Source organism: Lepisma saccharinum, chromosome 8, assembly GCF_977018435.1.
Source record: "Lepisma saccharinum chromosome 8, izLepSacc3.1, whole genome shotgun sequence".
Taxonomy (NCBI): domain Eukaryota; kingdom Metazoa; phylum Arthropoda; class Insecta; order Zygentoma; family Lepismatidae; genus Lepisma; species Lepisma saccharinum.
This window is the reverse complement of record NC_139236.1, coordinates 3928619-3945953: the sequence shown is the minus strand read 5'-3', so window position 1 is coordinate 3945953 and position 17335 is coordinate 3928619. Positions and strand designations below refer to the sequence as shown.

The 17335-nt window shown below is 37.9% G+C and overlaps 1 protein-coding gene across 3 annotated transcripts in view; it reads right to left on the bottom strand.

Annotated features, from left to right (window-relative positions):
- Nucleotides 1–17335, bottom strand: part of wb (wing blister) — an 849362-nt gene that overhangs the window by 173362 nt on the left and 658665 nt on the right. For 2 of the 3 annotated variants that reach the window (XM_083126284.1, XM_083126285.1), the window contains exons 20-21: nucleotides 7205–7345; nucleotides 3598–3711 (exon numbers count right to left, since the gene is read on the bottom strand). In XM_083126284.1, coding sequence (XP_082982410.1) covers nucleotides 3598–3711; nucleotides 7205–7345 — 255 coding nt within the window. The remainder of the gene's footprint in view (nucleotides 1–3597; nucleotides 3712–7204; nucleotides 7346–17335) is intronic. The other variant, XM_083126286.1, reaches the window with a different exon arrangement.

Sequence of the window (17335 nt, the reverse complement as noted above, 5' to 3'; positions counted from 1 at the left end):
AAAAGTATCTTCCAAATTTCTGATGTTACCAGAAGACTTTATAGAACCATTGAAGAAGGTTCTGGGTGATAAATCATTTCATTCTCCCATTGATCTTCCAAGGTCCATTGTTGCTATTCGTGAATACATAGGCATAACTCAGCAAGGACAAGGGAGGAACTCCCCACTCCAATTTTCAGTATTATAACATTTACAAGTTTAGGGTATTTTTGTTACCCTCCTGGAACCTGAAGTTCCCCCTTCACCCTCCTAACCAACCACCAGCAAAGTTAGGGCCTAGGTTGTGCTGCTGAATGGATATGTGCTTGCTTCTGTAAACAAATTATATGTGATGTCAGGATGCACATAGGTGTCATATTTGCAGCCAATTTTATTTGTCGTTTACAAGGAAATATCCACCATGTAGCGTTCATTACATCTGCACCAACTCCACGTTTGTTTTAAATCACAAATGTCTGTGTTAGCATCTCCTGCCTGCCTGCTTAAATTCCGCATGCTTACAAGAACTGGCCTCAATCATGCCTGCTCGAAGCCACAATGCAACAGTTTGTGACATAGGTGAAACACACCTATAAATAATGTGCGCTGTCACAGTGATACCTGATTGGCCATTCTCTATGTTCCTTCAACTAAAATGTTCTGTTACACTGAGTTAAAATTCTACATGTTCCTTCATAGTTTTAGCTCACACATTGGCACATAAGCATATAGAAAAAGAATAATTATAATTAAGCCCTCATGCTGTTATGTTTCAAAGCTAAATGTACATAAATTAATTAAAAACATCAGATTTTTTTTATGACCCGACAAGACAGAATTGTTAGTGCAGCATAAACAATGGTTCTCCAACATATAAAATAAAATTAAAGATAAATTTCTCTTATCAACATTAACAATATAAGGTTATGAAATATTATACTTTTTTCTATTTAAATGCTCAACACTGCTCAAGTTCTTTTTGCTTCATATGAAAAGGTACTTCCCCTCCACAGGATACTTCCCTCTCCACCTCGTATTTTTCTTTTTCATTTTTTTTGTCTTCTTTCTGCCTTTGAATACAGTGTGCAGCAATGTACAGGGTGCAGCAATGAATTGGGTGATAATGAAAACACTAAGTATTTATGGAACATACACTAAACAAAAGTACAAAACTTACAGTTACTAACTTATGTACAATTACTTACAAATAATCACTTCCATAGAAAAAGATGCATCATGAAAATTTGCTCTACATTAGGTGGCATTTATTTAAAAATGACCATAAAGATGATCTCCGGCTCTGTGGTCACATTCTACATGCTCGATTTCGCGCACATTTCAAATATTTTCATCAAAAAAATTAGTTTTTTTATAACAAAGGGTGTTTCAAAATAGCCGAAGGTAATTTTTTTAGATCTACGTGCTACGAAACTTACGTTTTTTTAATATTAAAATTCCTTACGTATGTAACGTCAATACGGTTTTTGAGGGCATCCATCATGGATTCATGTCACAGGCGCACATGTCTGCACATTTTCTTTTTCTTTTTCTTCTTATGATTGACTTGTGTAATGGGATAATTCGCGATTGCGATATGTTAATTGTGTGATGTATTGGCAGGGTGTGTAAATACATTATCTTGTGAAACATTGTGCACATTTATTTTTGGCAACTCCAGGCCGTAAAGGGGAGGGTTGTATTTTCTGAATGACTTGTGGGATGGGATAATTTGAGACTTCTTATTTTTATGTTGGAACGAAAGGAGAGGGTAGTATTCTATTGAAAAGGACAAAAGACTTTTGACATACGACTTACTTCTGTTTTGGACTTCCAAATTTAACTTCGGCCTGCAATTCAGTGCCTGGCCTTGCAAAAAAGAGGTAAGTTACCTTCTGAGGCTAAATTTTAGCCTTCATTTTTTTGGAACCTTCATGTGTCAGTGCGAAAAATAGTGTTGGAGACAGGTGGCTCGGCCAGTTTCTAACATGCCTTCCAAAGGGACTCGATTGAGAAAGGCAGGTAGCCGGAGCATAGCAGAGCGAAGTGGAAGTGGGGCAGTAGGTTAATTACCTCAGGAGCAGAGCCTGGAATCGGCGGGAAATTTAGACAGCAATTTTCATGACATTTCTTGGGGTATAGCCCTGAAAAACTGACATTTACATACATACATCGGTACAGTACAGTACAGTATTACCGTACAAATTGTCCATCACCATGTTCATGCACTTTATTTGACCCAATAAGCACTTCGAGAATTAAAAGAAAACTCAAAAGAAGCTGTTGACAACTTCTGCACCAGCATACATAAAAATCCATGTCTTAAAAACACATAGGATGTAAGAGAAAACTTAATGAAAATAGTCATGGACAATTTGCACGGTAACACTCATGGATACCACTAAACATGTGCAACAAAACTAACATGGCTGCAAGTAGAGTATGGGTGCTACAAAACTAACATGGCCACAAGTAGACTTCCACCTCGCAACATCAAACGGCTACATCTCAACTTTAAATGGCTAAATGGCTGTACAGTCGTAAATACTTGTTTCCGCGCTCCAGAATTTTGTTCTTCACAATTGTAAACACACAATCTTCATATATATATAATCTTGCGAAATCGAGGATGTAGAATGCGACCAAGGACCCTGATCTCCAATTTGCACTACATGTTAGGTCAGTCTTTTAAGCTATTCATCATCAGAGTACGTAGAACAGTCACAAATCATTTTTGTTGTTTCAGGTCCTTGGATAGATGTGAACATGGATTTTGAAGGACTTGCATTGCATGCTGAAGTGACATGTGCTGAATGACTGGCTTCTTGAAAATGGTTTTCATCTCTAGCCATATATTCTGGTGTAAGTATGCATTTTGCATTAACAACTTTCTTCTTCAATATAGGGACAATTTCATGAAAGTTCTATTGTCATGTTTTGATACTATGGGCTGAAGGCACCAGATTACTATGGGAAATTTTGAAATTATGTTGAAATGCATATTATGAAGACACATAACTGTTTTTGTAATATGCTTTCATTGCCATTGCACACCAGCCATGTCTCCATCATAAGTTAATGATAAAGTGTAGGCTTTAAGATGACAAGAGTTACATTTTCCTGCTGATTAGATACAGTGTTGTAGTTGCTGTACTCCGCATACTATAGTACTGGTTTATATTGTCATTCTTGAAATTTTTCACTTGTTTCTGTACCCCTTTTATAATCTTACAAAATAAAATACAAAACTTAAACATAATTTAATGCACGAGTAAAAAAAATAATATTCTAACAGGATAAATAACATTTATTGATAAAAAGACACGCTAAGTATATTCTAACTCTATCAATATTAACAACAAATAGAAATATATAAAACGAACATATGTTATATTTATTATACCTCATTCATGTGTCAGAACTACAACTAATTGCAACACATTGCAGCATTCTTCCCAGCAGAAGCATAAAAAAATAATCAAAATTTGTGCACAGAATCCAATCATAAAACATGAATTCATAATCATGCAAGTAATATGCTTGTCATGCAGAAGCATGTGGGAAGCTCAAGGACACACACTGATGCGAGAGCGAACTTCGGAGAAACAGGTCGGGACATACATTGATGTAACAGATTTCCTGGGTATTCACTGGGATCATTTGAGAGCCTGGGCGAAACGGCGGCTGGGCAGAATCATACTCAATCAGAAGAATTCGATTGTATGGCATCCAAAGCTGTAAAATGGCAGATGGTTAACAACTGTCCATCGTATACCATGAGCCACATTTCCTGCAGATACAAAGTATGTTAAGTTGGGGAAAGGTGGGGGGCATTGATGTTGCTTCTCTTGTGTGCATCAAACATTTTACCTGTATGGAAAAATTTTCCTAGTATATAATACGAAATTCCTATTTTGTAAATGTGAAGTGGTATACAAATAGACTTCCAGTGACAAACATGTTCTGGAATTTTAGTTTCAATGTTCATAACATGCAACTGATGAGCCCACTCACACCCCTCACAAGAATGGCAATTTACAGATAATATGCATTTTATTAAAACAACACTGGTCTTTTGGTGCCGATTATACACATGATTCTTATAAACAGCTTTGGTATTAGTTGTTCCTGTATTGAGGCGATTTGTGTATGAGGGGGGAGGTGAAAGAGAGTGAGTGGTGGAGACACATTGTTTAGCTATACAATTAAAAACAAAACAAAAACATTAATATTTATACTTAACAAAAATAATTCAAATCCTGTTGGTTAGTGATAAATATTTGTCTACAATGCAAAATAATTCATTCATGCTTGTAAAAATCAAACTATTTATTATCAGTTTATATTAACTTTACAATTTATTCACTTGATGGATAACAAGCTAAAGGTAAAATCTAAAGTTATGCTCTGTGCATTGCACTATTCCATCAAAGCACACAGGAAGTAGGACTCCATATACTCTCAATCTTGATCAGAAAAGCACCATCTTCTGGTCAATTTCAAGCGATCAGCCACAGCAGTATGCACTGATGAGAACTGCAGAGACTTTATGCAAAAGCATCAGTGGAAAACTATGCCCGGTGTTGCCCACTCCCAAGATTCAGATCAAGATTTTCTAGATAACTTGAATATCCAGTTTTTAGAACTATATGTATTGGCGAACATTTCAATGGAATAATTTGCAAGCAGAATTCTAACAATATGTTGAAGGATTCAAAAACGTTTTAAACTTATAAGCACATAAAATGTGTAAGCTTTGAAAACAGGGCCTCCCTGGTGATGTAGCAGTAATGCTGTTGTCTTGTGATCAAGGGGACCCAGGTTCGATCCCAGTTGAGGCATATTACACAGTGTTTCAGATACTACTTTAAACTGTAGGTTGAGTCCCAATTAGTCCATCCAAGCATAAAGTGGATTAAATTTTGACAGTCTTCAAAAACAAAAACTAACTGTTCTTTTACGTTTATTATATTGGTAAAAAAAAAGGTAAAGTGATCCCCTGTGCTTAGCACCATGCCATGAAGGCGTATAGGGGGTGTGGGGGTAATGCCCCACACTTTCTTGATCCGGTCATGAGTGGGGGTGATGTGATCAGCATCACACCCCTGACTGCCTTTACTCCCCAGGGTTTCCCCCAGGTGCCCATGTCATTCAACGCTGGGTGGGCGCCGGGGCCGCTTCCAATGTTAGAAAAGTTCCCGGATTTGAACCGGCCGGGGATCGAACCTGGGACCTTGAGCATGGTAGTCAGACACGTTACCGACTGAGCCACCGTGGCCACTACCATGTGGATATTTTATTATATTGGACTATTTTTTTTATTCAGTTTAAAGCAGTCCATTATAATTTTCACATAAATCTTCTATAGAAATCCTTGAATATAGTTACGCAAAACTGAAATATAAACACTTCAATTAGTCTTCCAAGGACAATCATAATTGCAATTACTTTATGTCCATCTTCCTTGGGCAAACAGCAATGATTTCAGAAGGGGGGAAGTGGGGGAAGGTTTCTGCACCCCAGTGGTGGATCCAGATATAACACTTGGGAGATTGATATTTATTAATTGAGAATATATTCTACCCTCTATGAGCACTCTTTTATTTAAATATTATAGGCAAGAGGCAAGGGATCCCCCCATAGACCAAGTATCCCTGGTAAAATTTTCATCCCTGCCAAGAATGACTAACCCCCGCCCTCACAATAATTACCTAATAGTTGCATTTGCAAGAAATATTATCCAAATGTAAACTTGATCATGGATCAAGATTCATCTTGTACAACACATGTAAGTATGCAAAATTGGCAGCACATAAGTAGCACACGATCAGAAAATTTGCAACAATATTTTAAGTAAACGTTATTGCTGGATAAAAACGGAGTAATATATTAATGCATTTAGTGCAAGAAGATTATAAAACCAGGAAATATATGCTACTTCAAAGGCTACTCATTTGACCATTCTCATATTAAATCCTTGCACAAGAAGATGGAATTGATGAACTCTTCTCAGCATATTCATGAATGTTAATTTAATTTTAATTTTTGTTAACATTATGTTGAATGTAAGTTGTAAAATATAATAATAGCTCATGAAAATTAAAATTAGTACCTCCAATGGAACAGTGAAAGATATTACTATGCCGAAATGAACGAGTATATGTGATTTCCAATATTTTATTGTTTTGTTATAATTGTGCCAATATAATAATGTGTATTTACCAGCTTTCAAAGAGAGAGAGAGAAAGAGAGAGCTTATGTGTATGTATTTATGTGTTTCTAATTACACTTGAATTTAGCAATGCATGCTATGATGTAAAATATAAGGTCCAGAGATTGGCATATCTTACAGGGTTTGAACCACCTTTTTTTTTTCAATTATATAGAGTTGATCTAATTACTTTGATAAAAATAATGCTATTAAATGTGCTACATAAAACAAAAAAAGAAATAAGAATTAATTCTTTAGAATCACATCACCCATGTTAAATCCAGAAATATCAATATGAAGCAAAGTAGAGACCACAAAAATTTCATCACGCAGTTGAAAGGGGTCATCACTCCAATCACACTCCTCACAGATTACTACCTGATGCATTCTGATCACCAACTTACCCCTTACTCATTGCCTTCCCGATGGCATAATGGAAACATTGTCACCTTGTAATCAAGGAGTCCCAGGCTCGAAACCCTGTGGATGCACATTGCACAGTGGTTCGGATCCCAATTTAAACTGTAGGTCCAGGCACGATTAGCCTATCTGTGCATGAAGTGGACATAAAACAATTCAAATTCCAAATTCAAATTATCCCTTCCTCCCAAACAGGCAAGAAAAACTTGATATCATAATAAACTTTAATTCACATCACATATCCTTGACTCCCTCCCCCCAAATATATCACTACCCTTCCATGTAATCAATCAATTTCTGTGAGGAAAAAATATTACTTTTTAACCATGGATTTCACTGAAGGAACTCAGGGTAGAAAACCTGCCTACAGATTCAACTTTCAGTCTATTTTTTTATAATACACTTTTTTTTTGTATTTTAAAATAGTAGGTTTAGAAACAGATTATATCTTAGTTCTTCTCATTAGTATATTACACAACTAAAACATATTTATTAAAGCATATTCCAATACTTGATGCAATTAATTTTCAATCACATTTCAAATTAATGAGTTATATTGATGCACGATGATTATGTTCAAAATATGAGAATGTTTACCTGACTCCATGTTCTCTTGTCCTGGGTGCATGATGTTGCCCGTCCGAAGCAGAAGCAAGGGGTGCAGCCTTGAGGGTTTTCAGCTTGCAAACCAAATGTACCTTCCTTGCACTGATTACATTTGCGGCCAGTAACATTTTCCTGGAGGAAACATATAAAATATTACTTCACCTTTTAATATTTTGTTTTGTTCCTCTTCTTGTATCACATATTAATTCATATATACAAATATATTCCCACTCAAAAGGAAAAAAAAAATCAAGTCTCCATGACAGTAGTTAGCATCGTACGCTGTGAAACTAGGTATCATCATTCAAATCCTAGGTAAACAGTGGTGTACCCAAGGGAAAGGGGTTGGCAGGGGTCATAACCCCCTTCCTTTGGCCCAGTATTCCAAAAAAAAAAAAAAATAATCAAAAACTGTAAACGATGGGAAAATGAGGACTGGCTACTAAAGAAAGAATACATAACCCCACTCCTTCTAGGCATGCAATGTTTGGCCAAGTGTGGATATTTCCTTCTGTTTATTCCTTCATCTATTTCTTTGGCTTCATGCAACAATATTTCCTTGAGGGCCAAGACCTGCCATCCAACTTTTGATCAAATGATGTGTGATAAATGCATCAAGTTCCAAGCAGTATTACCACATGAAGGAAAATTTCCATTGGTTCAGGTAATTTTTTTGTTGAAAATAGAAAAGGTTTATTCTATGGAAAATGTCAAAATTGCAGGTAAATTGTAAGAAAGACTCATAGGTCTCTCAAGTTGTTACAAATAAGGTTAATTTTTTGTACATTCCTTTCTTTATGTAATTATGTCAATGGTGTAGTGGAGTTTTCTCTGCCCCTCTCCACCTGCAAGTAAACCAGATGGGATGAAAAAAATATAGGTACTCAGGCACTGTAATGCATATATGGATTAATGATGCCAGAGGGGTTGACAGACATAAAATAGTTAACTAATCTCCCCCCCCCCCCTGCAGCCACAATGGACAAGAAATTAACTTTTACTCCCATTTCTTTTATAAGCAACCTATATATGTATGCCAGGAAGTAGCTTCTTGAATCACAATATGAATCTCTCTGATAAGTAACTGTGTAAAAGGAAATTGTAAATATTATCTTATACTTCAAAGCAGTGGTTAAGCCAGGAGGAGAGGGGAGGGGGCTTCACATGTGTTAATACTTAGTGCATGATCATTTGCATTTTTTATTTGATACAGTTTTCTTTAAAAAAAATACTGTTTTGTGGAATTGTTTCAAGAATAGTAAACATTTCTCCTTTTGGACTTTGGCAGGGTGGAGTTTCAACACCAAAAGCATCCACTTGGCTGCACCAGTCCAAGATTCAATGTAAAGATGCTCACATTCACTTACTAATAATAATAGTGTCTAATGTATTCCAGCAAATTTACAATTTCAAAGCTGGGGATTGTACTAGACCTCTAGATTACGGTATCTGTGTTGACCCAGCATCACAAGGTCAATTGGATTCTACTAGATATAAATACATGTAGTTGATTGCAAGTACTTGACCCTCAAAAATTGTTGGCTCATGGTCACAGAATTTACTTTTAATGTAATGTACCTCAATGTTATTAATCATAATTTTAATTAATTAAAAATCTGAAAACACAATGAAAAAATAACTGGTTCAACAGAAATGTAAACAAACCAAAACACAAAAAAATGAACGTCACAAAATACCCCAAGTTAATGGTAACTCATGCACATATATGGAACCTTCTGAGACAGAAGAAGCATGTAGAATTCTCGAGGAACAATTGCACCATGGGCACATGGGAACTATTGCTCCTCACTTCTTAAACCTCTTGGAATTGTTTTAAGAGTTAAAAAAAAAATCAACTAACTTGTCACACTATAGCTAAAAATCAAGAATAATGTGTAATACATAACAGGTGTAGATGATGTGGGAAATTTATCTAAGCTCTTATTTGAACAAGAAAAGGTTTGGGGTCCCCCTTCAAAATACTCTGTGGGAATTTACATTTTAAATACCATACTTAATTAAAATGAACATTAGTTACAAACAGGCCCGTACTATAACGGTCAAATCTTGAGGAAAAGGTAATTGATCAAATTGCCCGTTATTAAAAATTAATTACAATAGATAATATTAAAATCTGTCGTGAATAAAGATGTCTAGCAAATGCTTTAGCCAAAGCGTGCTTCCTCAACCGCCATTTTTCGGCCGAATCCTGATTTTACATGCATTCATATGGAGAATAACAGGAAAAGAGGAACTTCTAAACTACTGGACCGAATTGGATGAGATTTTAACCAGCGGAAGACCACATCATGAAAGTACAGATTCCAGAATTTCAGCATAATCAGAACCCAACTACGGTAGTAACAAATTATTAAAGATCGAACGCTGGATACAATGCAAGAGGGCATCCCCATTGAGAGGCCTCGCTGGACGTGCGAGACACAATAGCGGAGGAGTTAGCCTAATCTCTGCACGAGGGGCTGCTAGCAGAGGTCAAGGAACGGCATTAGCACAGACCAGGATAGGAGGACAACGGTCAAAGCACCAAAAACAATAAATAGGCACCTAAACACAGAGGCTAGAGTGTCACCAAGTTCAAATCTAGAATAAAAGAGATGTTTGGGGATAGCCAGAACACAGTTTTGCCAAGAATCGACACCAGAGTGTGAGCTACGCACGACCTAGCTCCGAATCGCAATCAGACCCGTGGTCTGGACTTGTCTTTTTAACATGAGTGATTGTTTAAACCCATGGAGTAGAGCAAAGTAGGCCCAGGGGATAGTTTCCCCTCGCCATCAAGGCATCTGTGTACATACGTGTGGTTATGTGAGAATAACACCAGACACCTCCACCTGTGTCAATCGTCCGGAACAATGCCCTAAGTTAGTAGAAGTTAATAACAATTGACAGCAAAGTTAATACCAAAGTGCATACGAGGGTCACTATTTATATTTTGAGCCTTGGCAACACTGATTGAAGTTAGGTGCGATTTGACGTTTGCACGGAATCGTCTGGCATTATTGACCATAACGTACTTCAAATGTTTTGTCAATAGCTTCATTTGTGTTGTTTATGTTGCCTTGGAGATTGCGCGACAACAATAAAATGGAATTAACTCATGAACATTTTCATGCGATGATTTTTTACGATTTTCGACGTGGATTATCAAGACAAGAGTGCATCAATCAACTTACTTCCACATTTGGTGATGAAGCCCCATCCTTTGCCACTGTGAAACGCTGGTATAACGAATTTAATCGTGGCTGCCATTCGCTCACCGACGAGATTCGCGAAGGTCGTCCAAAATCAGTTGTTGCTCAAGAAAACATTGATGCTGTGCAAAACCTAATACTGCAAGATTGTCATGTGACATACTGTGAGATTGAGGCAACCATAAGCATTAGTTCCACCAGCATATATAAAATATTACATGATCATTTAGCTGTGAGAAAGGTATATTCTCGTTGGATCCCACACAATTTGACAAAAACTCAAAAAGACGCTCGCGTCAATTGGTGAAAACAAATGCTCAATAAATACAATCGTGGTGCTTCAAAAGACGTATATAAGATTGTAACAGGTGACGAATCATGGATATATGCATATGAGCCAGAACGTAAACAGCAGTCGACTGTATGGGTGTTTCAAGATGAACCCAATCCAACAAAAGTTGTTCGCACTCGAAGCACATCGAAACAAATGGTCGCCTGTTTTTTCGGGAAAACTGGTCATGTGGCAACTGTGCCTTGAGAGGAACGTAGAATGGTCAACTCTGAATGGTACACAACAATTTGTTTGCCAGAGGTCTTCGGTCAAATATGGAAAACAAACAAACGCCGTCGGATCATTCTTCATCAAGACAATGCCAGCTGTCACACATCTCGTCTAACAACAGACTTTATGAACAGTCAAAAAATCGAATTGATGGGTCATCCGCCGTACAGTCCTGATTTGGCACCCAATGACTTCTTCTTGTTCCCGAATGTCAAGAATAAATTGCGTGGACAACGATTTTCGTCGGCGGAAGACGCAGTTGATGCGTTCAAAAACCATATTATGGAGGTGTCTCAAGAAGATTGGAAAAACTGCTTTGACAAATGGTTCGAACGAATGCAAAAGTGTATTGACCATAAAGGAGAATACTTCGAAAAACAATAAATCAGTTTTCAATGCCAAATTCCTGTTTTTTCATTGTTAGGCTCAAAATATAAATAGTGACTCTCGTAACAGTCAATACCAAAGTTAATAACATTTAATATCCATGTGTGTCCATGTGAAACCGCGAATGGCTCATTACGTATGCTCGTCTCAATGCCTAAGCCATGTATCTCTACGTACGAGTGACAGCGAAGGACTGACCTACAATTGCGCTAGTTTTCGTATGGAGTCGACAGTGTACGAGTACCGTCATGGACGTGCCAACGAAGTGAACGTGTGAAGCCAGATTCTGATGATTAAAGCCCGGATTTTTATGTAATATCAACCCCTAAAATATGTACATAAATATGTAATAAAAATGTCTGAAATATGTAAAAAATATGTAAATTCATAATGAAATATGTACTATAAATATTTATTCCAAACGTTACTTCCTATTTTTGTTACATTTTTACCTCACAAAGGGATATGTTTATTTCAAAAAGACTTACAAAAATTGAAGTTACAATATTACAATGCTTACATTAAGTATTTTTTATGTTCTTATAGAGCAAAAATATTAACCACAATTTGAATATATTCAATATTTAATATACAATGTCACCAGGTACCATTTAAAATGTTCAGTAGTAAATTTTCGTTGCCCAAATTTTTCACTCAAAAAGCACTTACAAAAATTCAGGTTACCTTTGATCTTGGGGCAGGCACTGTATTTAATTATTTAACTTACAATACGTTACCAGGTACATTTCCAAATGTTCAGAAGTAAATGTTTGTCGCCGATCAGATAATATGTTCTTGTACGCAGAGAAACTTCTCTCCATGTCACAAGAAGTAACCGGAGCGTACTTCAGGAGGTGAATGTGGTCGGGAGAAATATCATTGGGAGGGTTAACTGTTTCACCATTGAGAATGCGGCTCACTGTAAATAAGCTGACGTAACCTGGGTTTCTTTCAGTCACTGCGTCAAATTTTCTTCGAGCTTTCTCTCCCACATCTCCTCCAACAGCAGACAGTTTCTTTCTTGCATCCTCATATATATCCATGGCTTCCAGGAGAGGAAGCCCAACAGTTTCAAGTTTTTTTATGCTTGTATCAATCCAACCAAAATTGCTGTTTATGTATGCCATATCGCAAGCAAGTTTGGTGTCCTTGAAGAGATTTTGAGCAGTGCGTACCGATACAGCTGAGTCTGCCGAAAATGAGTCAAGCACAGATTTAACTTCTTCAAAATGTTCGTTGTAAAACTTGCTTGCCCAGATCCAAGTGCCCCATCTAGTAAGAATAGGTTCCGGAGGAAGTGGTACACCTGGCAATTGTTTCTTGTAAACTTGCACACGTTGTGGTGCCTTCAGAAACACCTTTTTTGTGGAAGAAATAAGTTGGTTGACTTCCGGGAAATTGCCTCTCACCTCCTTAGCAATGCGTTGGAGAGCATGTGCCAAGCAAGTACAGTGGATCAAGTTAGGATAAAACACTTTAAGTGCCGTAGCAGCTTTTAACATGTATGACGCACTGTCTGTGAACATGAGAAGAACTCTCTCTTCTTGTACACCATCCGGATACAACAATTTAAGACTGTCATTCACAAATCGTGCTATGGTGGAATGATTAGTACGCTCTAGAACTTTGCATGCAATGAGATGTGATGTAGATGGAGAATCAGCAATTAGCGTTCCAACAATGAAATTACTTACATACCGTCCCAAAGCATCAGTTGTTTCGTCGATGGAAATCCACACATAGGAACTGCCTACTTCTTCCCTAATTGATTCTAAAGTTTCTTTGTAGGAATGTGGAAGATATCGCTTTCGAAGGGTTGACTCGTCAGGAAGTTTACGGCCACAATATTTTTCCAGAAAATCCCGGAACTTCGGTACTTGAATTTTATACCAAGGGATGTTTGCTGCAATCATTGCTTTGCACATTTCCTTGTAAAACACACTGAATGAAGAATCCTCTTACATCTGGGTTAGTAAAACTTGCTTCTTTTCACTCCGTAGTTGTTTGTTTTTCACATGAAGTGAAGTGCGAACATGTTGATCTAATTGAAACTTCATAGTGCACCCAACTTTTTTATCGCACACTCGACAAAAAATAACTTTACCATCCGTAGTAAATGCATCATCGACTGCTATCCAAGATCACAACTTTTGAGATAATGAGGAGGTAGGCGGAGCCATTCCAGCTTTCTACAGCTAAAACACTGTTTAAATACTGAGGCAAGCTCTTCTTAAAACTCCAATGGTTAAAATGAAAAGGCGACGAAATATATATACGAAATTCTACGGTTGAGTTAACAATACTTCATTCAAGATTTGTCGCCGCCGGCTGCAAAAATCAAAACGATCACAACAATGTACGGATGAAAGGTAAGTGCCTCTCAGCGTTGTACTTGCCGCCTTCCATTGTTGGTTCTCTTCGTTTGCTGTGTGTTGCTTGCCGCTCCATGTTACAAACTGGAAACTGAAACACTGTCGAATCTTGATGTAATTGTTACGATGTGGCAAATCAACGTACTGCCATGTACGTACAATGAAGGCAAATCACACTTTTAAGTTACTATATTTTTTTAGACCTGGAAATGGGGAGGGGAAGTGAGAAGATACTTTTTTAACTAGTAAGCCAAAAGTTCGTTGGATTTTCCTCTTAAGGACTGTTTTATGTAAAAAATATTTCATATCTTAGGAATATGTAACATTTAGTAAAATATGTAAAAATATGTAATATAAAACTTCACTGTGACATCTCTACTGACGTAATTCGTCAATATATTTTAATTCCACGCTTGTACATATAAAGGAAAAAATATGTAATTACATAGAAATCCGGGCTTTACTGATGATGCCATATGGAACTGCCGAATGATCCACTTTCACCGACCAGGATAACCGCGAAGTACAACACCGGAGTGTGGACACCTAAAACTGAAGGACCACTTTCACCCTACCCAGGTCAGAGGGAATGCAGCGAAGGTAAGATCCAACCATGTGTGTGTGAGAGAGATGACACCAATCTACCGCGAATCTGCGTAAATCATTGCATAACTTAATTCAGTGCTATGACATAACTAGACATCTTTATTCCGGCGGACAAAATCAACGTTATAGAACAAAGTATATGTTAACATCTTTATTCCGGCGGACAAAATCAACGTTATAGAACAAAGTATATGTTAACAGCCAAACAATAGTTCATTGAAATATATTTGTACCTCCAGAAATGATAAAAGGGTATGCACAAAGAACAATTAATCACATTACACTTAAAACCCTAAACAGTAAATTGTAAAAGGCAATGTAGCCAAGAAATCACATGAGTATTGTCAAAGTATTAATTAATTTAACATTTGTAATTGAAATATTGTCCCAATATGCCATGGAATGTGTGCATGAAAGAACGATAGAGTGAGAGAGGGCATGAGGTACTGTTTATTTATCTGTGTTTTAATATATGTGTATATTCTGAATCACCGTAGTACTATGTCACGTCATTTCAGGTGCTTGAAAACAAATCCTCCTAGGTTTATTCTTAGTAGCTCCGACTGTAGGCACTTATCCTGACCATTTTATAATACAGGTAATGGTTTAATTAGAGTGACAGGTGTATCACGATAAGCGATTATGTGTTGTTTTGTTGTTTAATTTTGCATTGAAAAGAGTCGTCTCACAGTACCCAGGATTTTTTTTAGGGAGGGGCCAGATCCATGATTATATATACAGAGCATTCCCTGACATTCGCTACGAGACTCGGCGGTAAGCGGCCTGGCATCAGCGCTTGTCTTTCCCGGTGAACGGGTTCGCGACAGTCGCTAGAGTCAGCTATTAAAATTACAGTTTTCATATTGTGTACTAACCTTGACTACAGAAGGTGTTGAAAATGATGTCCCTCTGCTGCAACACATTCCTGGCATCTCCAAAGGAAATTGACATTTACACATGCAAGTTCGTCTACTGCAATTCTCTTGATTTCTCGTACAATACTCTCTTTTAACTCACGGATGTTGTGCGGATTGTCTTTGTATACTTTATTTTTTAATTTCCCCATTTTTCTTTCCACTTTTATTCAGAACTGACCCTGTTACTCTAAACTTTTTTACGAGGTTTAATATAGTGGTTCTATGTGGAACGGGAACACCAGGAAATTTCATTGCAAAACGTCGTCGCACTTCTTACAATTCCTCTTTCCGAAGTAACACTCGACAAGATAAATCCTTATTGTAATGTAAACTTTTGTGGTGCCATATTAAGCCACAATCTTCAACACACTTACACAACACAACACAACACAACTTCCGAGGGAGGATTATACTGGCATCAGTCTGCAACGTCAACAGAAAGGGAAAGAGAGCGAAGGCAGAGAGAGTGAAAAAAACAGACTGTAGCATGCGACTGTCGCGGACCTGTTCACTGGGAAAGACAAGCGTTGATGCCGGGCCGCTTGCCCGTGAAAGAGGAGAGAGGAAACATTCACCGGACAAAGAAAAAATTCAAATTTTCGTGATGGTATGTCACATCTTCAGGAGTATAGAGACGTTGTAGAACTAAGTGACAAGATGGAAGAGTAAGCATGACCTGCAGTGTTGCCAGGTCCCGAAAAGAAAAAAAAAAGTGTTGACAGTACCACAAAAAAAAATAGATGCCATTCACACCAATCACCACAATATTCCTTTTAATGACTGCTTCCAGGTAGCGATCGTCCACTCCTTGCCCCAATCCACCAACACCTCAATACGTAGAAGATGGGAGAGGGCCTACATATTGACCATGAATGCAACCACACCTCCAGGCCTGAACAAGGCCACCCAGTAACACCCCTCATCCCCTATCCTCACCCTCACCACCACCTTTTCCCAACCAACCCCCCACCCACCCCCACCACTCACAGTTTTCGACAAGCCAGGCGAAAGAACCATCTATTATTTTTGTGGTACTGTCAACACTTGGTTTGAGTTGGTGTTTTAAGTCCACTTTATGCACAGTAAGGCTAATCGGGACTGGACCTACAGTTTAAAGTGGGATCCGAACCACTTGTGCCTCCACCGGGTATCAAACCCGGGACCCCTTGATTACAAGGCAATGACGCTACCACTGTGCCATGGGGGAGGCCCTACTGTCAACACACAGGGTGTCATTTTAATGGCGCCCACGGACCACAGATTCGTGTAGAGGACATCAAAACAAACAACTTTTCTCAGTAACATTTTTCTCGTTGGTGCGTCAATTCGACGCTACAGCCGTTCAAAAAAGACAGTTTTGCCGCCTGGATGCTGGCAACCCAACACAACATTTGATCGTATCTGTGACGTCATTTCCTAGGGCGAAACAGCGCACGGCAGTGTTACAAGGAACACACAAATTTTGTGAAAAATGACAAACTACCAACCACATTATTAGATGTAAAACGAAGCGAGAAACGCGTCCAGTAAACCGAACATCATAGTCTACCAGCCAGAAGATCAGCAGTCATCTCAGGGGAAGGGGGAAGTGAACCAACGATATGAGAAATGGTAAAAAACGTATTCAAAATGAAGTGTCATTATCGGATTTTGTCTCAGCCTACATGTCAAATATCAACAACAATAAATTTTATTGTACTTACAACTTACATGTGGCTGTTTACGCCCAGATACATGTCAATTATATTTGCAAATCACGTTGCAAGGTTGATATCTACAGGTTTGTGTCAAGATGACTTGTGGTACTTTTGTGCTGATAACGGAAGTATCCGAGGTTCACGTTGTTACATTACGGCTAAAACACGTACAACCAGAGTAACAATCTAATGATGAATCAGTAGCGAATATACTGCCCTGTTCAGAGTTGCAAACTATTACATGTGTATCCGGTGCGTAGATAAACACAGTCGTCGGACAGTTTGTTTTACTACTACTTATATCGCTGTATTTTCAACCATTTTTGTCACTTGCCTCATAATGCCCTGAATATACATTATATTATGTGT